The 24,434-nt window shown below is 39.1% G+C and overlaps 3 protein-coding genes across 3 annotated transcripts; 1 reads left to right on the top strand and 2 right to left on the bottom strand.

The window, feature by feature from the left end:
* Positions 1-1,774: 1,774 nt before the first annotated feature.
* gde1 (glycerophosphodiester phosphodiesterase 1) lies at positions 1,775-11,288 on the bottom strand. The gene is made up of 6 exons (XM_042485317.2): positions 10,507-11,288; positions 9,226-9,401; positions 6,864-6,969; positions 6,238-6,330; positions 4,884-5,095; positions 1,775-3,112 (listed from the first exon to the last, which is right to left on the bottom strand). Exons 1-6 carry the CDS (start codon positions 10,774-10,776, stop codon positions 2,965-2,967), a joined length of 1,005 nt encoding a protein of 334 aa, XP_042341251.1. The 5' UTR covers positions 10,777-11,288; the 3' UTR covers positions 1,775-2,964.
* A 7-nt stretch (positions 11,289-11,295) lies between these two features.
* Positions 11,296-13,444, top strand: tmem186 (transmembrane protein 186). The gene is made up of 2 exons (XM_042485828.2): positions 11,296-11,433; positions 12,514-13,444. The coding sequence occupies exons 1-2, from the start codon at positions 11,431-11,433 to the stop codon at positions 13,177-13,179; spliced, it is 669 nt and encodes a 222-aa protein (XP_042341762.2). The 5' UTR covers positions 11,296-11,430; the 3' UTR covers positions 13,180-13,444.
* A 2,150-nt stretch (positions 13,445-15,594) lies between these two features.
* hmox2a (heme oxygenase 2a) lies at positions 15,595-20,070 on the bottom strand. Its single transcript, XM_042485533.2, has 7 exons — positions 19,946-20,070; positions 19,104-19,210; positions 18,860-18,977; positions 18,280-18,447; positions 17,562-17,885; positions 17,302-17,434; positions 15,595-16,261 (listed from the first exon to the last, which is right to left on the bottom strand). The coding sequence occupies exons 2-7, from the start codon at positions 19,193-19,195 to the stop codon at positions 16,134-16,136; spliced, it is 963 nt and encodes a 320-aa protein (XP_042341467.2). The 5' UTR covers positions 19,196-19,210; positions 19,946-20,070; the 3' UTR covers positions 15,595-16,133.
* Between the last annotated feature and the right edge of the window lie 4,364 nt (positions 20,071-24,434).

Here is a 24,434-nt window from a genome sequence, read left to right as displayed (position 1 = left end):
GGTAGTGACTTAAAGAATGAGATTATGGATTCAAGCAGCTGAAATGAGTTTCCTCTGTAGAGTGGCTGGGCTCAACCTTAAAGACAGATGAGGTGAGGACATCCGGAGGGAGCTCGAAATAGAGCCACTGCTACTTCGTGTTGAAAGGGGTCAGTTGAGGTGGTTCAGGAATCTGATCAGAGTGCCTCCGTGTGCCTCCCTTTAGAGGTCTTCCTGGCACTACCAACTGGTCGGAGGCCCTGTGGTAGACCCAGAACACACTGGAGATTTTATATATATCATCTAGCCTGGGAACACCTTGGGGTCCCTCACAAGGAGCTGGAAAGTGTTGCTGAGGAGAGGGACATCTGGAATACTGCTAATTCTGTTGCCACCGCGACCAAGCCCCAGATAAGTGGAGAAAATCGATGGATGGTTTCTGAAAAGTAAAAATTTCAGTGATGATCACATTATCTTCATGATATTCAGGTCGCTGTAAAAAACTCACACAAATATGTTACATTTACACACAAAATATAACCATCCCCAGCTGTACTGCCAAATACCACAGTATGTGTGTAAGGTAAACGTGCCATGTGAAAATTGCCTATAATTAGACTCTATTAAATACATGGTAAAGTGCAATTATTAGGCAAATCAGTCCATGCAAAGCAGTGAGATTATAGTCTCCTACTTTTTGTGGCTTTTACTTTGAAGTTATGCCATTTCCGCTCTCGTTGTTTCTGTTTACTTCTGGTCTGACTGCTTTACGGAGCGGGGCAAGCCCCCTCCGTGACGTCACTGCACGCCCCTCGTGCAGGAGCGATCACCTTTCACCTATTAAACCAAACGCGCAGATAAACGTGTTGATGTAGAAAAGTGAAATCAAACTGGCCTTTTCCCTAACGTTTGGAGTTTTGCTCACAATGTAAATGCATATTGAAGAATATGCAAGAGAGCCCGACGAATTTATACCATTTAACTCATAAGGACTGACAGCATGGTGTCACACAGAAGCATACAAAATCTTTTTCTCTCTTCTCCTTTATCTACAGTTTAAGGCCATCCACTGTAGCATTTATACAAGAGCGAATGTTGCTGCATACTTTGTAACTTTCCTGTAAGATCTTAGATATACTGTATTACATCTAAGATCTTATCACAGGTACTCCGTGTTGTTCAGGTGAAATCCACCTGAGTGACTCTACACAGTGTGAGCCGACAGTCTGTTGAGAAGCTGAAGATCAGCCGAGGAAAGAAGCGGCTCAGACAGGCTTATCCAGGTTGATATCTAACACTACATCTCCCACTCACCCCCCCATTCATCTGTACTATGTGGGTCAATCACCAGAGACTCCAGGCCAAAAGGCTAATCATCAACAGTTCACACTACACAGAAGAGGCCAAACTGTGGTCACTTTGTGTGGTAGGAGATACTGTTTTCATCAGCTGTCACACCATTCCTGTATTTTTCATTGAAAATTGATTAGCATTTTAAAGTAGTATGGCTGGAAACTTTGGCATCCAAAGTATTTTTCAGGGCTTCTGAGACAACCTGAGTACCCCTGATCTCATTAGTTTTAGGGTTGATCTACTGAGTAATGTCTGTCCTGCATGGGGCCTGGCTGCAGTGTCAGCTGAAACAACTGATCTCTAATGGACCCATTCAGTGTCCCCTGGTCTCAGCTGTCAGAGAAAACATCCAACGACAAACGCCAGTTGTACTCTAAAGTGAGATGTCCAGCATTTTGTACACATTTCCACTCGACTATGCACAAAAACATCATAAATCATATGAAATCAAATATTCATTTATTTATTCTTACAATAAAATGTCTTTCACATTTTCCTTTCAATAAACTTTTTAATGATTTTTAAATTGTCAAGTATTCCTCATTAAATTAAGCCTACATCAAATGAGCATAAGGCAAATATTTGGGTCTGAAGTAGTCTATCGACATGCTCAGAACACAGTCGAGTCTGAAAACCTTTCAAAAGGCAATATTTTGATATTGTATCGATATCCTGAAAAGAGACCAGATATCGTTTTTTTTAATTTTGGGATATCATAATAGTTTAAGTGTTGTCTTTTCCTGGTTTTACAGGCTGTATTACAGTAAAGTGATGTTATTTTCTGAACATACCAGACTTTTTATTATTATTTGCCTTTACTTGCTTAGTTATTATATCCACATGACTGGTTATTTATCGAACATCTTACAGATGAAATATTTTGTGAAAGCACCAATAGTTAACCCTACAATATATGCTATGATTCTGTTACCATGAAACCAAATCATGTTTCTCACACAAACACTATACATATCTTAAATCTTAATGTTAATTTTAAAATGTATGACAATTATATTGTATTGTGTATATACAGTACAATATGGACCTGCTATGGACTGTGCTTAATGCAGTCATCACAATCAAAAATGAGAAGCTCCTTTTTTCACTGTGCATTTGTCTTATTTAATTCTTTATTTTAGTTCTAATGTGCATTTGTGAACAATATAAAATCTTTATCTGTGTTAGTCTGAAATAAGTATTTGTTTTTCATGAGTAATAACATTTCTTGGTTGTTTACTTCAGATTAATGGTCTTTACCAAATAAAAAGCACAGACAGTGATTAGTTCAAAGACAGACTCAATTACTGAGAGAAAAAAACAATCATTACAGTCCTGAGTTTGTGAATACAGTACAGTACATTTGATTAAGGTCCAGTATAGACACTTATTTCCAAAATGTCTATAAATGCATGTCATGCCTCTTACGTATGGCACCAATTCACGGTCAGTTTGACTGCCTCAAATAAACCTGCACAAAGGGACAGTGTGCACGGGAATAAAGGAGTGGCATTAGTTCTCATTCCTGATACCACATGATGGGTAACGATGAGTAGACAGTGAAATGGTCCTTTCACATGGATTTGATCTTTGTAATGAGCATGTGTGTGAATACATCCTGTGCTGGGTCGTCTCTCAGTAATGGGGTTCACAGTCTTCCACCAGGCTGTCTGTGATGTAGTTGACTTGCAGCAGCTCCTGGTAGTAATCCTTCTCCACTTTAGTGTTTACTGTCCAGGCGACCACTTCCACCCCCCTCTGGGCCCAGTACTGGACATAGTCCCTGCAGACAGCACACAGAGACACAGTTATTGTTAATTCATTGATTGGTAATGTTCTACCTGAAGTGTGTAAATAAGGAATCCACTTTGTTACATAAAATAAGAATAAATGAGTAGTCTCAGTCTTCGAGTATTCTAGTAATGATAAGACAATTGACGCATTGTTCTGCCTTGGCGTGCTGTGTATAAGGTTCAGTCACAGAATGGGCGGATAGAGTGGTCTCGTCTCTGCGCTGAGAATGGAGGTAGTAACAGCAGGAAGGGACAGCCAGCAGCATGGGATCAAGGGCACATGGGTGTCACATTTTGATGATGTGTTAAAAAGTAGCTGATGGCAGTTAGCAGCTAACTCAAAGCAGAAGAACAGCAGCAGATAATGTTAGCAAACTGGGAAAACAATGAGGTTTGGGAGCTAGAGCTCTAAGCATAGGACGAGATCAGCGGCTGTACTACAAATTCGGTAAATGACTGTTGTTGCCATAATATGCCATTGTTATTGATTAGGAAGAGCTGCCAACAGATATGTTTTAAGTCAGTAGAGGCAGACACTGTTGTGTTATGTCACGTCTGTCCCACCTTTTTTGATTCTGCAATGCCAGCATACTAGGAATGTAACAATGCATCACGAGGCAGTTAAAAATACTCTTTTTGAACAGCAGAGGGCATAATCTGCTTTTGACTTCGCTTGCTCGGCGTGCCACGTCAATATGTGTTCACCGTCCTACGTGTTCAACGTCCAATTTCATGTCCGAGACTAGAGACAGCTCTCCAATGTAAATAAGACGGCGCAAAGGCTCAGCCACAGGTGATACTGAGATAGAAGATGCACCCCCCAATTTCAAATCGGAAGTGTGGTGGCCTTAAGTGGCCTTCCTTAAGTCAGAAAGTAATAAAGGCTAGAAGATAACAGACATGACAAAATCAGTCTGCAAATGTGCAAGAGGGTGTTGAATTACACAAATAGCTGGCATCATAGTGAGGATTTCTGGTCATTCCCGCCCACGCATGTTCCTCACTATCGACAACCACACAGCTAACCTTGCTCGCCCAAACAAGTAATGGAGCCAAAGAGAGTGCCCAGCTTATCACCCATGAGTGGGAATGTCTTATTTAGTTCTTTAAAATTCACCCACTCTGCTCTTCAGCTATGTCTGTCCCAAATGAAAGGTTTTGTTTTTTAACAGCAGGGAACATTATGAATGTCCAGAAATGCATTCATTGCATAGTTTGTGTTTTGCATTTATACCCTACCTCAGAAATAATAAGGAATTCTTTAATTTGACGTAGAAAAGAAGATAAATTGCAGTATTTTGTATAATTTTTGCTTGAAATCATTAACAGAATATTTTTCAGTAATATTTTTTCTGTTATTTCATTTAGTATTAAAAAAAAACGTGAGAAAATTGTATCGTGAACCCAGTATCATGAATTATATTGAAACATAAGCTGAGTGAATCGTTACATCCCTACAGCATACTGTCTAAAGTCATGCACAGGAGCACCATGATGCGTCCGCTGTTTAGTTCTGTGTAAAAATGCAAAGGAGACATAAGGAAAGGATTTTGAAGCGGCCCTATAGCGCAATCTCTATGCAAAAAGGGCTACAGCTATTCACAGTTATGATTATTTCAGTGATTCTTGATGTTCTTCCTGAGTAGTTCATAACAGGAATTGGATTTGTTAGGCAAACACACTGTGATCCAAATGAATAGTTCCAGTCTTCTAGTAAAGATGAGAGAATATGACAGCATGATCTCAGCTGTGGAGACTCACGGTGAGACAAAGTTCTTCTGTATGAGGAAGGCTGAGATGCCACAGAGCTTCCACAGCATGTGATGGTGCGCCCAATCCAACACCACGTCCATTAGTGTCATCCAGTGGTGTTTCCATAGAGACGAGAAACGTGGGGTGCCGTCTCCAAACCGACTCAGGCTCCAAGGTCGGTGAGTCAAAGCTGTGACAACCTCTGGGTCGCTCTGCCTCATCTGGGCCAGAGTGAAACAGAGACAGAGATTAAATAATAGTGAACGTTAGCAATATGATGGATACAACAGCAACGCCATACATGACCATGACAGGAATGTGAGCAAATGTTTCCATTTATTTAATCAGTATCAGTATGTTAACTTTAAGAAAGTGACAAAAAGCAAGTCTTTTTTGTTCCAGATACTTTCAGATGTGCTTCAAACAGTATAAACTGTGTTTATACCAGACTGTTTATGTTTTTGCATCTGAAGGGAAACAAATCAGCGTTGTTACTTTCATCCAGAAAGCCTGTCATTTGTTGCCTGTTAGTTAAGCCGTACATGTCAGTTTATCCTAGCTTGTATTGCCAACATTGTTGGTGTGCCAGAGACAATGAGCCAGATCTCAAGCATTGAGCATTGGGAGGATTAGTGGTTTTCCATGGAAAAAAATATGCATGCTGGCATTGTTCAGTCAAAAACATGTAAAGTAATAGCTCAGGAGATATCGTTAACATGGCCAATGAGGTGCAAGCTGATCTTCCCACAGTGATCAGATTTCATACTCAATTGTTAGATAACATGGAAATTTAGTTTATGACCATAGTGAATAAGCCCTGCTTTAAATGACTACTTCATCTGCAAAAGATCATTTGCAGCATCAGTTACTCTGTGTATTACCTTGAATTCATGAAATTGTTTTTCTCGCAAACCTCCACAGTAAATCTTGATTCACTGAGGTAAATGAGGAAAACATTAGTTTCACCTATGTACCTGCTGCATGTCTTCAAACTGTATGATAGTCCTGCCACCGTGAGGTAAATGACAACTAATGCAACGTGATCTTGCTTGATTAATTAAGTTAAATATTCTTATAATCATATAGTATATTCTGAAAGACAAGCCAAGGGATATTTAAAATCAGTCTGAGGGCCACAGTTGGCTCCTGGGTTGGACTTTGTACATTACTGCCACAGGCAAAGTGTTTCATGTTGTTATGCGTTAGTGAAAATGTATGTGTTTGGGAAGTACTGAGCATACAACTGGATAAATGGGACTTGGATTATACTGTACAAGTTGTGTGAAGGTTTGTTAACATATTTTTTTTATATACTTTTGCTGTTGTTGAACACAGTCCAACAAAATTCAAGGCGCCTTCTTACCCTGTAGATGACTTTGGGCTCGAAGGAGCAGACGATGCTGCTGTTGTAGAGGACTGGATGCCTTTTATACAGTTCTTTAAGGGCTGCGGCTGCCTGGGAGGGGAGGAGAAACACATTGTTGGACAGCCAACTGTTGTGTGTGTGAGGAGTCAGGTCTCTGTGTGTGTGTGTTCCTGTCCAAACATTTGGTGGTAACTAGCAGCTGTGTATATGTAGATGTACTGCTGTGGGCCCTGAACTTAAGAATTTCACAACCTGAAACAACAATGTCGACTGCAGCTCCACAGTCCATCTTTATCTAAAAATGTGCCGAGTAAGGAAAGTACACAGATGCAATATCAAATTTAGCCTTAAACACACTAAAGCTTACGAAGCTTATGAGGTAAATGATTTAACTGCATCTTTAAGCTAGAAACTGCAAAACTGACTGTCTCTTGCTCAGTTTGTTATGATCATTATGTAACTAGGGCACAGTAAAAGCTAGCTTTGGAACATAATAATCAAAACATCATGTTTGTCTTCATTATATAGTGCTGACTAGGTACAAATCAATTAAGTCAACAAGTATGACATGCAGATGGCACATAATAAACTCTTGTTTTCTTTGTTATTTTTGTTGAATGCACCTCATCTGGATGACCTTTGACATCAAAGTAGATGGTGAGCTCCAGTTTGATGCATTCCTCTACCGCCTCCTTCAGAGTCGGGATCTTTTCTCCAGCAAACTTGTGCCTGGTGATGAAGAACACAAAGGTTTTGGTGGGATATCAGGATGACATTCATATTATCCTTTCCAAACAAATTCACCATTTCTGTGGGAAACATTACACTTTAAAGCTCTACTTTGTAACTTTTATGTGAATAATAATTTGGCATGTTTGTTGAAACTGTCACTACATACCCACAGAAAAACATGTGACTGATAATCTGTGAAAAAAAACATGCTGGTTCTAATGGTGTTTGCAAGAATCCAATGCACATAAACACAAACAACCAATCAGAGCCAAGGAAACTCTAACGCAGCTGTCAGTCATGTCAATCGCTGCTCGTGAACTGCCCACAAACTGTCAAACTAGGCAGCGCTGATCAAACATGAATCAAGATTCTGTTACTGTATTGCCACCTAAAATGTTTTCAGATACATATTTTGGTGAACTGTTTAGCTGTAAAATGAGAACTAGGTGATCCGGCGGGCTAGTTAGAAACACTCGAACAGCAACAAAGCACTAATTTGATTGTAATATGTTTTCCTTTAGCCCAAGTAGATTCTAGCAAATGCTATTAAAAGCACTACAAGGAGGAGAGGGAACCTGATTTTTGTCTCATGTTGTACTGTATGTACATCGCGACAGTGTCAGCAAATATGACATTAAGTTATTTTCATAAAAGTATCCAACTTTAGCTTGAACTTTTATTGAGAAACACTTTTAGATGCCAAGGTTAAGAAATGCATGTGAAGATGTTCATGAGTCTCTGTATATAAGGGCTCTTAGCATTTGTGTGACACTGTATGTAGACAGTCCACATTCTGCAGGGGGAGGGCTGGCTAATACAATAACTACAATTATATGATTATGATGCAAATCAGACATCACAGACTGTATGGTTTTGAGTCATTAAAAATATATATATAATATATTGGTAGCGTTGTGCAAACTGATATCATGGAGTAAATATCTTGTCTGTGAAAAAGAAACATTTCTCTTGTTTTTTCATATTTTACTATATATTGGCACGCCTGGAACATTATTAAGGCACAAGCTTACAGTTATATGTAGTTTAGTATTCTGGTGCTGTCATTGTCATAGTATTTCCTGCCTGAAGGTTAAGTATGACCTGTAAAGCCTTGGTTTAGGGGGATAACAAACTCCCCTCTCTTCTGTAATTTTTGAGACAAATCAAAAAGATTTTAAAACCCATTTAAATAATTTTGAGCGCTGCCGATGTTCTGTGATATCTTAAGTAGTATAAGTGTCAAATGTGCTCTTTTTTCCCCAACTACTATTTTTGTGTTTTAATATCAAGTAATGTTGGTGATGAAATTTCCTTTTTCACTCACTGTTAGACTTTTTAGTTTATAAAACAGTTAGATGGTGTTTGTACTTGAATCTTTCCTGGCTGTACCTGAGACTGTTTTGCATTTTTCTGTCTTCTTTAGCTTGTTCTGAGGTGAGCTGTTTTTAGAAACCCGAAGGTCATTTGTCTCAGATGTATTACCAACAGCACGTCTCTGTATTAATAGTAACTTGTCTCTCTTGTTTCTCGATTGATTAAAGAGTTAAATGTATTTTTAACATCTTAGTTGAGTGTTCTCTTGCAAATATGCCTTCAAGCCCTCCAGCATCCAAATCTATGCTCACACACTATCGCTATCAAACATCTCCACATGGTAACTGTAAAATGATTAATTCTGCATCATTAACAGCTGTAGATGAACAATATATTTTGTACCAGGCAGTTGTGCTGTAGAAAGCACATTTGAAACAGAAAAAAAACATTCCATCAGAGGAAAGAAAGTACTCTGACCTGCTGTTAAGGCAGGCTACATCAGCAAGACAAATGCACTAAAGTCACAAAGCACTTAAATGCAGCTCACATTATTCAACAATTGAAGCCTCCAGCTAGCCCAGAAAACATGCATAACTTGTCTTATCTGCCACACCTTTGACAAGTTTGCCACTTTAGGGACATTTAGCAGAAAGGCTGCTTCTCAATTGTCTCTTGCTTTTATCATCTTTCTCAAACGATTGTGCAAATCAGCTTGCATTTCTCTTAGCACTAGTGGCTTTATAAAGAAGGACTTATATATTTCACACAGCCTCGTACTTAATTAACAGGTCAGCTGCACATGCAACCTGCAAAAACCTGTAATTTTCTAAATATAATGCATCGGCTGCACAAAATGTGTAAAAGAGAAAATGTTCAATGTCTGCCCATCTGTCCACATGCTTGGACAAGTATGTGAATTCTTAGGTCATTCTTTCCCACCTGAGTCGATGTTTAGCAGCTGCATCCAGTTTACCCAGCTCGGACAGTTTCATCTGGCGGAGTGATCCTGACCCATTGGTGGTCCGATCCACAGTCTCATCGTGCATCAGAATGGGGACACCATCTGCTGAGAACTCCAAGTCCAACTCCACACCTGTAGCCCCATTCTTACTGGCCTAGAGCCGGACAGACAAATAAGAGGGTTTGAAACCAAGTAAATGCTACAACAATTTCTCACTTGACTTCTCCATTGATGTATTCTCCATCCTCTCTTTCCAGCCTGTAAAATGTGACACGCCCACTGTTGTCTTGGTTCACACTTCAGATCAAGAAAAACCTCCTATTTTTTGGTTCCAGCTGAGTTTAATTTTGATCAAAACCAGGAACCAGTTCGTTGTTGGTAAAAAGGGGTATCAGTGTCATATATAATGTCCTATGATGGATATTGACTTGTTACATATTAGTTACAGTGAATAAATTACAAAATCAATGTAATTGTAATCAGTTACACTTACTGAGGAAAAACAATATGCAGTTAAATTACAGTTACTAATCAAAATGTTGGTGATTACAAAGGGGTTACATCTGAAAAACATCTTTTCAATAAAAAGTTTATATGTTGAATAAAACATTCATTCTGTTGCCTAACATCTTTGTGCAGAGCAGGAATGCCTTCTTTTGGTATATTTTTGGACAACAAGGGTCAGCAAAGCCGCTGAGACAAATTTTAGCTCAACATTTATGCACACTTTGCAGTCTTGTCAGCTTTATTGCCTTGTTTTAAACATTTGTTATGTAAGTAATTAAATGTACTTTGTAACATTACCTTGATAAAGTAATTAGAAGTTACATAACCTATTACATTTTAACAAGGTAACTAGCAATCTATAACGCATTACATTTAAAAAATAACCTTCCCAACACTGCATCTTTCCCAAATACTATCTATGGAGCAGCTCCAATCTTTTTACCCTGTAAAATCGCAAATTTGAGGTTTTAGCACTCATTTTTTTTTTTGATTTTGGGAGACAGTTGCTCGTTGCAACAGTTGCAACTAATATTTTTGAACTGTCCTAAACCATAGTGCAAAGATGTATAAACTTTGAAAATGAACGTAGCTCACCTTTAAACTTGTGTTAACCACAGACCTGATTTCAGCCCCCCAAAAAAACCCATTCAAGAAACCCATTAACCTCCTCACGTGAGAACTTATTTCTGGGTTTTAGGATATCCACAACTCTCTACACTGTTCGGAAAAAAGTCCCCAAAACATCCTCTTACCTCCCGGATGGCTACTATCGTGTTCTCCGGCGCATCGTGCCCACCGCCCCGGTGAGCGATCACCGACACCTTGCCAGAGCCCACAGTGCCTTTGGCCGGGTGCAGCACCTGCCGGACTCGGCTGATCGGTAGCTGCGGGAACCGGAACATGATCATGAATAGGTAGAGAGAGGCGGTGAGGGCGGTTGTCCACACCGGGCTCCGGGTCGCAAGCAGGACCAAGACGAAGACAACCGAGTACAGGGTGACTTCCTCTCCCAGCTGCTGCATTGCTGTCCTCCGTTGTCTCTCCGACTTGAGTATGAAGCCCCGCCGCCTGTCAGCCGGCTGCGCCCATACAGTCTCTGAGAGGACCTCCTCAGCTAACCCGTCCTGCGAGGTTTAGTTTCTCCAAAAGTCCTATCTGAAATAAGGTCATGCTCCGCCTAGCTGAGTGGCGACATTAAATCCCCCAAAGGCTAAAACAGATCAATGAAATACTAAAAAAAAAGGTGAGAAAACCTGCAGGTGCTCTGTGATAAGACAAGATAAACAGGACATCGGTTGTCCATCAGCCTCGGTTGTCTTCACGGTTGCTCTCTGCGGCGGATATGACAGCGCTGCCGCGAGTCACACGTCGTTTCCGCCAACTGAACATCTATTACAGCAAGTTTACATGTTTGGATTCAAGTGATCATTTAATAAAAAATCTAAATTAAATGTATCTAAATAGGAAACTTTCAATTTTCCCGCGAGGGATCACATAAACAAACAAACCTAAATGCTTGACGTCGATGAGTACATCCGGGTCAGAGCATGTGCTTCCTGTTAGCAGAGCCCTTTAAGTGCAGTTAACAGTTCTGAAAGTGTTGTCTCTGCCTCTTATTTCTGAAAAGAAGATTCGTGTTTTTTAGATTTCCCTCTGATACTTAGCCTATCCCGGCCATGGTGAGCCTCTGTCCTTCTTGTATTGCATTCACTGTTTTGCAAGAGATCCGAAAAATGTGAAGCTTAGATCATTAGCCATATGAGCTAACTGCTGCTTTGACAGCTCAGGCAGGAGTTGTGTTTCTATGTTGTTGTTTTTGTTTTGTTTTGTCTGCTTCACTTCTATTTAAAAACAAACAATAAACATATAATTAATTATTTATATTAATTTGCCCATATTTTTATACAACTGGCTGCAAAGAAGGTTTCTCCTTGAACCTGACGTGAAAAATGTAGGTTTTAGAAAACCTCGGGAGGCACTATTTATATTTTCAAGGACAAGGAAGGGAATTATGTTTTTCATTTGGCGAAGGGAGGAACATTCATCTTTACAAGGTTGCCTGAAAGGCACGTTTTCTTCTAAAATCACACCATCTATCATAGCCAGAGACTGTAAAATATGGTTATTTAAGATGAAGGGAGGGTGATGCATTTTCCATTAGTCTTTAAGGGAGGATGATGGAAAATGTTTGTTTTGTATAAACAAAAAACCAAAGTTGCATCACAGCCACACCCTTCTCTGATAAATAAAGTACAGTCCCTTACATCACACAAAAAGTAACTGCAGCCATAGATTGGCCAAATGACAGCAACACCTGTATCATGTAATGCAATCCAATTAAAAGCCCTGATTTATGTTAAAATGTTGTTGAGACAGGTATTAACCGGTGAGTTATATTTATGTATTCTATTACTTTGTGTAACTTTGATATTTCATTATTTTCATCTACAAATCGTGGTTTGGTCAATAAAATGTCAGGAAAAAAGTAAGAAATTGCCAACCATAAATTCCCAGAGCCCCTAAGTAATGCCTTCATTTTACTTGTTTAGTTTGACCAACAGCCCAAATCCCAAAGATATCCAGTTTACTATTGTAGAAGAATAAGGAAAACAGCAAATGTTCTTACTTGAGATAATGAAACCAGAGATGAAAATGACAATGATAATTTAAAGGTCTGTAGACACTTTCTGCAAATCACTTAATCTGCAAGTGGTTTTGGCTGTAGTGAAATCTCAGATGTATCTGTCATTTTTCTACAGATCAGGTCAGTGCTGCTACGCAGGTTAACCTCCCACATCCTGTCCTGCAGCAGAGGATCATGTCTATTCGCAGGTCGAACACCTCATGGTTTGAAGCCTCTTTCACCCGATCACACAGCCATCCAGCAGGGCCTCTGTGGACCACTCACGTCAAAAATCACATCCCTGGTCAGATACTCTGACTTACCTACACAGAAGTACACCATGATTTACAAGCTGCCGCACATTAAGCTCCTCAGAGCTGTGTCCAGGCTCAAACTGCTCCAGACTGCAATCACCGGGGTCATCTTGCCCCCGGTTTACATCCTCTACCTCCAGGAAGAAGTCCCCTTCTTTCTTGTCAGCTACACAACTGGGATAGCGCTGTTCGCTGGTGTCATGCTATACACTGCCAGTCACTTCTTCAGGAGGGTTGTGGGAATTATGTACCTGGACCAGTCCCAAACCACGCTCAAAGTGTCCCACCTCACCTTCTGGGGCAGACGTCATGATTTCTACCTGCCTGTGTCAGATGTTATGACCATCGGGGATACAGGGGACAACGTAAACGAGACAATACTTAAGTTAAAGAGATACAGCGGTCCAGAGACGATGTATTTCTCCACTCGCTTTGGACATGTGGTGGACAAACACAGTTTCGAGAAGGTGTTTGGAACTTTAAAATGATTGTTCAGAATGTATTGATGATTGGGACTGTTATCAACAGTTCATTTTCCTAATTATTATGTTCAAAATCTAACTTGTTAAAGTGATGAGGATGTGTTTATACAGTAGAAGACTGTCACTGGGATAATCTGTGACTGGGATATGCCAAGTGACCAGTGTTGGCAGTAATATGTTAATATTACACAGAATACTGTTGCCTGGTATTCATTTTCCTAATGTGTGACACAGGAAAAAGTAAAATAAAATCAAAGAGTCTTTATGATAAGTGAGGTGAGTTCTTAAATATCAACAAACATATAAAATACTTGATACATCAATAACAAAACATTCTATTTACAATTTTAAATTTACATTTTACAACAAGACACAACAGAAATATGCTAAATTGATTCTGGTAAACTGGTTAATAGTGCTCTATTCTATAAAAGTTCGATGTTAGCATTACTTTTTTTTATTAAGTTCGGTGGCACTTGTTTCAACAAAACTTTTACAAATAACTACAAGTTTTAAAGTGCATTCATGATTTTGGAAAAATTCATGTATTATTACATTGTTAAATTAGTATTGCATTTGGGAAGAGTGCATTAGGACTTGTTTTGGACTTGATACTGAAAGTTTAGTACTTAGGACTTTAGTCAGGCGTTGTCAGTCATGACTTGGAACTTTCCTGTCTTGACCCACAACTCCGGTGCAAAGACCCGAGACTTATCTGTGAATTGCAAAACAGTGACTTGGTCCCACTTATGGTGAAATTCTTTTACTAAATACTTCTTCGAGCTAAGCAACGAAGCACATATTTGTTATGATCTTTTACATTTGAAGTGGGAGATCTATTAATGCCATTACAAAGATAAAAAAAATATAAATGTATACTCTTACACATGCTCTCTCGAGTACTGTAATAGCCTTGATTAATATTAAACAAACAACTGGATGATCCAATTACATGCCAGATGTGCTCCTCTGAGATCTGTTCCTGGCTCACCTTCAGCTCTGGAAGCACCAAGGTGATAATAGTCAGCCTCAAAGTTCCCCTGGTTGACTGACTGCTGCCCCCTGCTGGCCTGGAGAGACATGGCAACCTAAAAAGACAGCAGCAGACACCAGTAAGTTAAACCATAACTTATGCATTGCCTAAAACTTTGTTGAACAAATTTGTGCACATTACCTTTTTGCTGCAAGAAATGGCAGATATACACAAGGTCAAAGTCAACAGCAAGACAGCAAATCTTATGAAGAAAACTATTGGAGAGCAATCACACCAAATCACAGAGCATCATGAGTCCAACAGCCTTCATTAAAATCAGTTGCATTAAACCTCTAATATCATAAAACTGAAGTGTGGGAAACTGGGCTTGGTTGGCACACCTTTTACTCTGCTATATTTTTCAGGAATCATTTCTTTTAAAAATATTCTATCAAGCAGCAAATGAAATGTTAAGGTCTCAGCTTTGAACAAATATGTTTTATACACACACAAATGTTTTCTAAAATTAGCTGATTCATGATTGGAGTCATGATGTGCATTTGTACCATCCAGCCTCATCAACATTCAATAGAATATCTGTAATTTAAAAAAATAAAAATTACAAAATTTAAATTTAATTTCTCATTTACTATTGTCATCAAACATTCAAAAAAATAATAAAAAATAAAATTAGCAGTCATCAATGATCACAGACATTCTAACATAAGAATGTAGTCAATTCCTTTGTCTAATATCCATAAGTAACACATTTCCAATATCTCTATCTAATTAAGTTTTATAAGTAAGTCTACAGACTACTTCTTTACTTTAGATACAAAAATGTCAACCTTATTAAAAGAGTTAATGACTTTTAGATTGTTAAACATAGTAGATGAGTGTCAGTTAATAAAGTAAACCTTTTTATGTTACATTTTTGTTTTTTCTGACCTTCAAAGGGCCAGATAATAGCTTTGTGCCAATTAACACCGGTCTCCCATACCTTTGTACTCATTTGCAGCTATCTTTTTCTATTTGTAATGTAATTGGGACTGCACACAATATAAATGCTTTAAAATGGTAACATTAATTGCCTGTTTAAGATGATGGCTGTTTCTGGGTCTTTTGCACCTTCATCAGCTCTCCCCTGTGAACTACATATACTGATTACATCTTTTATCTTCCCAGTCAGGTTCCTGTGGATACTCTGTAATTTCAGCTCACTTTTTACTACTCTCACTCCAGTTTAGAGCTGTTTACGACAATATCTTTATATATCTTAAGTTGCTGTCATGATCCCATAATAATCGTATGACATCAAAACAAAGTGCTTTAGCTGCCCATTCACTTTCAACCATGACACATTTTCATTGTAAGGCTCACTCCATTTCTGACTGCAGTATAAGGGCTGCATGGCAAATTAATTAAAGCAAAATGAGCTACTGACACCGTTATTTATATAGCTCTTTATTTAAGCTACTTAAATATGATTTGTCAACATGTCAACCACCATGACTACGAGCATGACAAAGTGTACACAAATTTGTACATTGGTGTATTATTAGGCATCAATACATTCAACGCAGCATGTGACCCACTTTCATATTACACCTTCATCTGATAATATTAAAATTAGATATGAGATATGCATTTAATATTCCTGTATCACTCTGCATATAACCTCTGAAAAAAAGCATGCAAAGAAAATGCATCATTAAGTCTCTGTTGACTCTTCATGGCCACAATGCAATAACATCATTGCACTATTAGAGTCAGAAGTATACAAATGTAAGTTCAACAGAGTGAATTAAATCAAAGACAATAAATACTGTACCTGAGCTATTAACACGCAGAACCTCAATAGACATACAGCACAAATGTCTGGAGCAAAATATTATTTCATAATGTTCAGATTATTGTTTGCTACTATCAGATGGTGTTTGATTTAGAGTATAGTGGATAAAGTTTGGCAGAAAGAGTGTGTCACAGCTCACAGAAGATACCAGGCAGTGAAACCAGCGAGGATGGCCACCCAGGCCGCCAGAGCCACCTGACAGGGTGGATGGCTGAGAAGTGTCATGGCTAACTGACAAGCGTAGACGGGATTCCCACTGGCAGCTGTAGAGAGGAGGTGGTGAAGGAGGTGGAGGAGGTGAGGGATGGAGAGCAGACAAAAAGAAATAAGAAATGAGGTCAAACAAAGCAGGAAGACTGTCATCATGAACAAGTAATTTCATGGAATTTAACCTCTTCAGTGCAGCTCCTGTATGGTGCATTTTGCTATTAGACATGCTCCATAAACAGGTGCAGGTTTCATCACTTAATTATCTCTAAAATGCAGAATGGTAAGAGGGGATTATTTAATCTAATCTTTTAAATTACTACTTTCTCTAACAGAAAACTGAATTTTTGTTGAATTCCTAATTTCAGAATTAAACTCTTAATTGTCATATATTTTGCTTGGATTGAAAAGATTGAAAACATCTCAGTTAAAAGACCCTTTTGCAAAGCATTAAATGTACTGGAACACAAGTGTCCTCAAGCTAATTTACTGATTGTTTTATAAATATACTGTAGGGGATACAGTATGCTAAAGTGATTTAAATAAGTAAATAATAAATACAACGAGAAACAAATGAATAAATAACACATAGGCTAAATGGAAATAAAATTTACGCCTAAGCTTCTCTAATGGCATTTATTGTCTTTTTTTTGTAAACATCTTTTTGTTTTTCCTCTCTGTTTATGAACAGCTCTTTTAGCAACAGTCCTGTAACTCTTAGAATACAATAAATACAATTACTGTTTTATAGAGACAAGAAAAGGTTCTATTTGTTCCTAAATATAATGTAACATTTAAGGTGTTAACATCTTTAAGTCAGTATTAGATGTATATCTTAGTTTGAGCTGTTTACGTCTGTAAGGAAAATCGCACAGAACTTTATTTGTATGGAGCATTTCCTTTCCAATGATGGCACATTACAGTTGGCACTGACGCAGGCTAACTATTTGGGGGCTTTATCAGCCACATCTTCTCCCCACTAGTTGGCTTGGGATGTGACTTAATCAGTCAGACCCTACACGTGAATGCAGAAATGGAGTGGAGGTGGGTAGGGAGAGAGTATAGAGGGTTGTGTGATGAAGGCTGAAAATCTTACCCATTTTTGCTGCATAGTAGGGGCACTTGTTGATATCACCTCCCTCCATGATCTCTGCATGACTGTGTCCAAATCCTGCATCTTGGACTTCTTCTTTGATTGTTTTTCCAATCTCTTCAAGCTCTGTAAATACCTGTTTTTAAAAATTAAAATAAATTTCTGTCATATCTTTATCTTCTCCTCCAAAAAACAACTTTTTTTCTTGTTGTTGTCTTCTGCATCATGGCAATTTACTGTGAACATCTATTGTCAAATCTCACCATCATGTTAAAGCCGAAGGCCCGGTTGGACTCGTCCACAATCCTCTCTTTGGTCTCAGCGTCCAGTTCCAGCTCGTTCATCCTGCTTCGGTAAAGCTGCTTGAAGCCCTTGTGACTATGGATTCCCTCAAACTGATAAAAGTTGAGACCCTCACCTGTTGAGGGGAGCTTCAGTGCCCTCTGGGCCACTTTCTTGAGGATCTGTCCACCTGAGAGGTCACCCATGTAGCGGGTGTAGGAGTGGGCCACCAGCAGCACCGGGTCGTTCTGTCCCACCTCGTGGATTCGGTCTACATAAGGCTTGGTGCCTGCAGAGAGGCTGATCTGGGAGAAAGAACACGCTATGAAAGTCAGAGGGCTCTGCATTTATGTCACAAAATGTTGCTGTCATGTCTAGTATGATCAAGGATGTTTGCATTGTTTTTAATCTATTTCATGATATTATCAGTAACAAAACAAAATTTTTAATTTGCAGAACTGTGATCAAATTCAGATTCTGCGACGTGGAAACTAGTATAACAAAAACATGATTATATAAGACACTTTTTCAGATTACAACAAATTGAATATTCAAGTTGGGTGAAAAACATTGCTGCATAAATTAAAGTCACACTTATTCATTTCTGAATTTCATGATCCAGGAAATGCCAGCTATATCTGAGTCTCCTCTTTGTGACCTTTGACACTGACATGCAGTCTCTGTGTGCTCTCTGCTGACCTGGCTCTCCCAGTCCTGCCCATAGAAGTACTCAAGGTCCTGAGCAAGGGCCTCGCGCCGGTGCAGCTCTGCAGGAAAAAAGATCGGGGCGATGTCAGGATGGTCACTGTTCTTCTCCATCTCCTCCTCCATGGCTGAGTAGACAAAGTATAGAGCTGCTGTACCCCTCTGAGAACAGAGGCAGAGAGAGAAAAAGTGGAAGACACAAAAATGACAACCACTATGTTAGATATAATATTTCTAACACATGAATCAAGTTGGTGATTGATGACACATTGCAAATTTCTTTGGTAAGTCGTTTCTGATTATGTGTCATGGCAGAAAAAAAACCCCACTGATATTGAACTGTGACAGAAACAGGGAGGTAAAGTTCAAGGGTAAAACAGTGATATGGTAAGATAAATAACTGACTAACTTAAATCCAAATATTACACTTGTTCATATTGTTATTTTCACAACTTTTTAAATGCAGTTACTGATGCTGCCCTGGTGCCTGCTGTTAGTTTGTACTCTGCTAACAGATGTTTTTGCCCTTATCACTAGAAGCTGGACTTCTCACATACAATAGAAGACGCTTTACCTTAAACAGCTCGTGTTTGATGCGGCCTCTGAGGAAATCTTTAACAAATTGGCAGTTCTCTGCTCTGTCGTGGGACTCCTTGGTCCCCTCGGCTAACATCTCAGACAGGTCGGTGGGGCTTGGTGAAATAGTAAGAGAGAGAGGGAGGAGGACAGACATAAGCACCATTCAGCTCATGTTATATCTTTCCACCAATTTGCCAGTGCAAGAACAAATCACTGATCACGGCAGTTTTCCTCCACACCTAAGAACTTCATCATCATCGTCCACAACAATCCTTGCCCCACCATTCATCACACCATTGGATTTGGGCTTGGATGTCAGCTTGGTTTCCATCTTGCAGGTTGTCACCTAAAGACAGCAGGACAGAGACAATGATATAAATCAAATATTATACATAATGATATATGAGAAAACTAACTGAAGACAGTGACTTATACAAAGGGATTCTTGTATATTTATCCAACAGTGATGTGTCGCTAAAATAGGAAAAAAAAAGCTGGAAATTCAGACATCAACATTACAATTTTAAGATATGTTTTTTTATTTGATAAGTAAAAGATAACTGTTAAAGATGAATCACTTCTTTTACATAACACGTCAATATTGTGTAAATGACCTCTGACAAATCCACCAGTCCCTATATAAGTATAAGGTTTGTAAAACTCTCTCTAGGGTCACTAAGCACTTGTAACTTTATGACTTTTATTGTGAAAACCCAGGAGTTAGTAAAACTCAATGCATTATAATTCCTTATTAACTTAACAAACGTCAGGTGCACGCAACAGTTCAAAGAACTACTGTACGAAAACATTTTTATATAACATTAGAAGACAATGGTTTTTTATATTTGTGTAGCTTTTATGGGCATTTTTGCCAAAATAAGTCGAAGCAAAGACATGACATTTCAGCGGACAGTTACAAAACTGACAAAACACGTCTTCGGTATTATGCAAGCAGCCACAGTCACGTCGGGGTCTCCTGACTCCATGTGAACTTTATAAGCTGTTTTTTCTCTGTAAAAACAAACATAGACTTTGTATTGTCAATCTATATTCAGAAAATGAGAGTAAAACGTTGTTTTACCTTAAAATACCGCCTTCCTAACACTTCTCAATGCAGCCGGAGGACACGATGTACGGGGGGCGCGGTTCCCATGACAACAGGCCAATCAGAGTTCTTCATCGAGGGACGCAGGGACGCTGATTGGTTAGATACACAGATTTTTAAGCCAATCGGATTGCGCACAACAGGGACGAGGCGGGCCTTGTGTTGATAAATATAACTAAAATAGTGTGGTGGGAAATGAAGTTTACATTGTTTGAGTATAAAAAAAAAAAATGTTATGAAACGTATTTTAGAGATGCATCGGCGAAAGTTTTCAACTAAGCACCATTTGATAGAAAACACTTTGACCTGTTTGCTTATAAAATGACCATTGTGTCACTCTATAGTGCATGCTGGGTGTGCAAATCACTTTATTTAAATACTTTTTAAAAATATCTCAAGATATTTATTTTCTTACGGTACCAAACGATGATTTATGTAAGAAAAAACACGGCATCAAAAATCATGGCATTTCTTTACTCAGTTACTTGAGCATGCTTATGGGATAGTATTGACATGCTATCTCTATTGCTTTCTGCTTTTACCATATTGTATTATTTTATTTTATTGTACAGAATTTTGGCCAACTTTGGTTGTTTTTAAACGTGCCTTATAGACACATTCTTGTACCTGCATTCAGTGGCCTTGATTTTTCCCACAAACTCTGTACTGTGTTATGTTGTTTGGACCTCCAGGTGTCACTAGACTCCACATAATGTACCACAAAAATATATCAAATACTCACACAAATTCATTAAGCTGCTGAGCAGTGTCAGTAACTCAGGTCATCAGTGCAGATGGAACAGTGGGCTGTTGGCCCATTATTGTAGCTGCACTTGTGATTATTATCAGTCAGTATCTGCTGTATCGCTCCCTTTACCTTATATTGGTAACTAATATAATGTCATGTAACAGTAAAAAACTTGGCCAAAATCTGCAGCAGTTACCCCCCATCTGCAGCTGTTGACCCTCATAATCGCTTGTTACTTGAAGTTACATCACTACATTCTCTGCTCATCTGCACAATGGCACGGATGCAAAGACATGAACACACGTCCTGCTCCGGCACCAACTGACAATGCACAGGAACTGTATGTACATGTCATACTTTGGATGGTTTGTCTAGCTATTGCCTGCTGTTTACATTATGTTCTCTTATTAATCTACACATCTACTTGGACGGAGCAGATAGGGACTGGACTGGATGTTATTGCGTGATTGCAGTCACACCCTAGATAAAGAACACCCTCAGTTCACCTATGGGCTCCCAGAAGAACACTTGAGAACATGAACAAAGGAACAAAGGTCCTGGATTGGAGTTTTTTCCTCTGCAAAACCTCCGTGTATTGAAAGGGATTCTGGCAGCCCAGAGGGCTTCTTTCATGTCTTAAAGGGCCCTGGAGAGCCCTGCTCCACTGTAGGAAAACCCCACTTGTACTCGTTGCTGTCCTTCTCCAAAACGTCCGACTACAGACCCACCTCTGTTTGTTTTTGTCATTGTTAATAACCGGGACGAGCTTCCTATGATCAACAATATTGCATTGACCTCGACTCCATTCTTGCCAGAGTGATTTTGCTTTTATATTCAATACAACTTCCTGTGTTTATGAGCATTTGGCTGCTTTTCTCTGACTCATTAAACATTAACAATATATAGGAAGGCGCGTGCAGTTTTTTTAGGACTGATGTGTAATACTCTTAAGCATGCCTGAGTGCTTGTGTTTTCCCAAAGAGGGATTTATCACAGTGTATCCCAGATAACATTATGTTTGTATCACTCCCTGTAAGTGCTAAACTAAGGCCACTGCTCCCTGGGGTTTACATGACGCTGCTATGATCAACTGTCCAGCCATGCCAGTTCATGCTAATCACACATCTATCATGCAGGCGCTTTGTTCCCTTACATTGTTTACCACATTCCAGATTGTTTTTGGCACAATATTTTGGATCTTTATTACACAAAAGGGAAACCTTCCTGTCTGTGAAGGATTTCCTCTTGTTTTCAATAATCAAAATGCTCCGGACTAAAATAATCCAGAGTTGATTAATTTAGGCTCAAATCAAATTTCAGATCAGTGTGTTTTATAAAGACTGTTTAAGGATTGTTAAAAACAGTGTGGGCCTTTGATGGTTTGTGATTTTGTTTTGACATACTAATGGTTTTTGGCCTTGAACCATCAAACAAAACTACATTTCAGTCCTTGACATTCCTGACTGGTCATTGTCAAAATATCGCTAATTTCCTCATTGACTAATGTGAACTAACAATGTGTGATTTTGAGTCATTAAAGACTTGTTTTGTCCACGAATTTGGCACATCATACATATAATATAAAAAGCAGCATTTAATAAACAGATGAGTAGAGAAATTAGATGAGAAATGAGTTTCACTATTGGGATTTTAACCCTATGGTCTGGTAACAACTGGAAAGTCTGGACGAGCCACATGACTGAATCATTTTAACCCCGCTCAGGTTAGTGCAGCGCTTAGGTCGTTGCTGGTAGCTGAAGTAGTTGGCTTGGCTGGATTGCTCTATGAGCTGCACAGTGTGGAAGCAGTGCCCATCATCTGGGTTATTTTATATGTGGCAGTTGAGCCATTATGACTTAATGTGCCACTAAACAACTCTCATGAAAATGAACAAAGGCCCTGCCTGCAAGGCTGTATCCAGGTGTCTTTACAGAACGATGGTAGACATTAAAGATACAAGAAAAAACATGAAAGTACAATTTTGATGCTGATAGGTGAATGGAAAGAGCTAGATAGCTGTCTCTTGTTGCTTATAGCCTAATACTAAGCTAAACATAGTGTCTTTTCACTTAATGCACAGACGGGTGGTTTTGATCTTCTATTTTACCTTTAGTGTTTATTTAGGTGTTTGGTAATAAGATAGAGGGAATGTGCTGAAATGACATACAGTACAATTTTTTTTATTCTCGCCTGCTAGTTTTCATCGGCAGATATGGCATGGACAAGTGCCTTTCGGAAATTTGGGCTTGTGTGCATCTGCTCAAAACAAGTGATTAATTATTTTTTTGTCTTGCCGTAAAGGAAACTGAACTTCATTTACAAAAGACAAAGTCCAAAGTTTTTTTTTAAGCATATATCCAATAGAACAAGTGAATCTCTCATAGCATTAACATTAACAGCTGATCAGCAAGGATCATATTTTATGAAGCAACCGAAGGACATTGCTGGACCTTTTGCACCTGCTGATTAAAATACTCCTTTATTTGCTCTCTATGCAGGGCTTTTTGCATTGCCTGGACAGAAGTGGCCAAAAGTATGTGAAATGCATTACTAAAGATAAAGTTTAATATCTGAGATGCCTATGGGAATAAAGGCATTAAAGTGCCACATTTATCTAACAGGAGTGCAAAGAGCAGATTTGTTTTCTCACCTTTAGCGGGATACAGCGCTATCGGTTTGCCATAGACTGGCAGCTACTGGCCATTCTCCTCTGATTTATAGCAGTACAAAGTGTGCAGCTTTGCGTCTCTGGTGGGTTTCAAGAGTGGGGGCCTGGACCTTGGTACCATAAATCCTGGTGGCTGTGGTGGCCTGCAGAGAGTGTGCTTAACCCTGCATCAGGTTTATAATTAGAAACACACCTCCCTGCGTTTGCCTGCAGGAAACAGCCCGGGTCTCCGTGTGTGTGCGAGGCTGTGGGCTAACAAAGAGAGGAAAGTGGACACATGGGGCAGGCATGCGATGTGATCACAGTCTGGTATTCGGGCGCTGCGATCAGCTCGTTAGAATGTGCAGGTGGATGGTAGGACAGGATGGAGACAGCCTATGAGATGAAGTAATGAAACAAGGGAAACGAATAGTCATGTTTTTACTGTATATTTCAGTTAGACATCACTGAACTGTGGGGTTATGCTACAGACAAAGCTCTGCAGGTTGACTCATAGTCAGGCAATGGGATTTTACCATAGCACGCATATGAAGCTGTTTTGAAAAACAGCGCGCTTTTTTGAACACATTTTTACCTAAAAAGTTCTAGATATGAGGATGATACTTTGCAGAGCTCTGCAATGTAGCATGCAGCCTTTTTCACCCCCGCCAATCACTGATCCCCTTTACATCTATTATCCACTATGTCTCCAAGGAAATCTAAAACACATGGAGATGGAGCAAACCTTAAGTCTGATTAGAAAGCTTATGTATTAGTGATGGGAAATCCTATTTTATGAGTGAAAACAGTCACATTTGGTTGAAAGCCACAGAAGACAGGAAATCCAACTGATCCCTGCTAAAACAAAATATTCCCAGGTTTTTGTTTTTTTTTTAAAAAACTTTTTTAAAACTTTTTTTTTTTTTTAAATTATAGCGTGCTCTGTCTGACAGTTCACAAATTGCTTAGTTTCAGTATGCACAAATTGGACTGTGCATAACCAAATGTAGGCTACATCTCTTTAACAGCTGGATTGATGGAAAAACTTAAAATTTTAACTCTACTGGCAG

The sequence above is a fragment of the Plectropomus leopardus genome, chromosome 3, assembly GCF_026936395.1.
Source record: "Plectropomus leopardus strain MGB_pleo_1.0 chromosome 3, ASM2693639v1, whole genome shotgun sequence".
Taxonomy (NCBI): domain Eukaryota; kingdom Metazoa; phylum Chordata; class Actinopteri; order Perciformes; family Serranidae; genus Plectropomus; species Plectropomus leopardus.
This window is presented reverse-complemented; position numbering and strand designations above follow the sequence as displayed.

What these genes read in the sequence shown, in the direction of transcription:
- hmox2a (XM_042485533.2), bottom strand. Translation starts at nt 19,195, where the DNA reads ATGGAAACCAAGCTGACATCCAAGCCCAAATCCAATGGTGTGATGAAT. An exon ending in GATGATGATGAAGTTCTTAG is followed by an intron (nt 18,978 to 19,103) that starts GTGTGGAGGAAA and finishes TATTTCACCAAG; the next exon opens with CCCCACCGACCTGTCTGAGA. An exon ending in CTACTATGCAGCAAAAATGG is followed by an intron (nt 16,262 to 17,301) that starts GTAAGATTTTCA and finishes TCCTCTCTACAG; the next exon opens with CTGCCAGTGGGAATCCCGTC.
- gde1 (XM_042485317.2), bottom strand. Translation starts at nt 10,776, where the DNA reads ATGCAGCAGCTGGGAGAGGAAGTCACCCTGTACTCGGTTGTCTTCGTC. An exon ending in TCAAAGGTCATCCAGATGAG is followed by an intron (nt 6,331 to 6,863) that starts GTGCATTCAACA and finishes CTCCCCTCCCAG; the next exon opens with GCAGCCGCAGCCCTTAAAGA. An exon ending in AGCCCAAAGTCATCTACAGG is followed by an intron (nt 5,096 to 6,237) that starts GTAAGAAGGCGC and finishes ACTCTGGCCCAG; the next exon opens with ATGAGGCAGAGCGACCCAGA.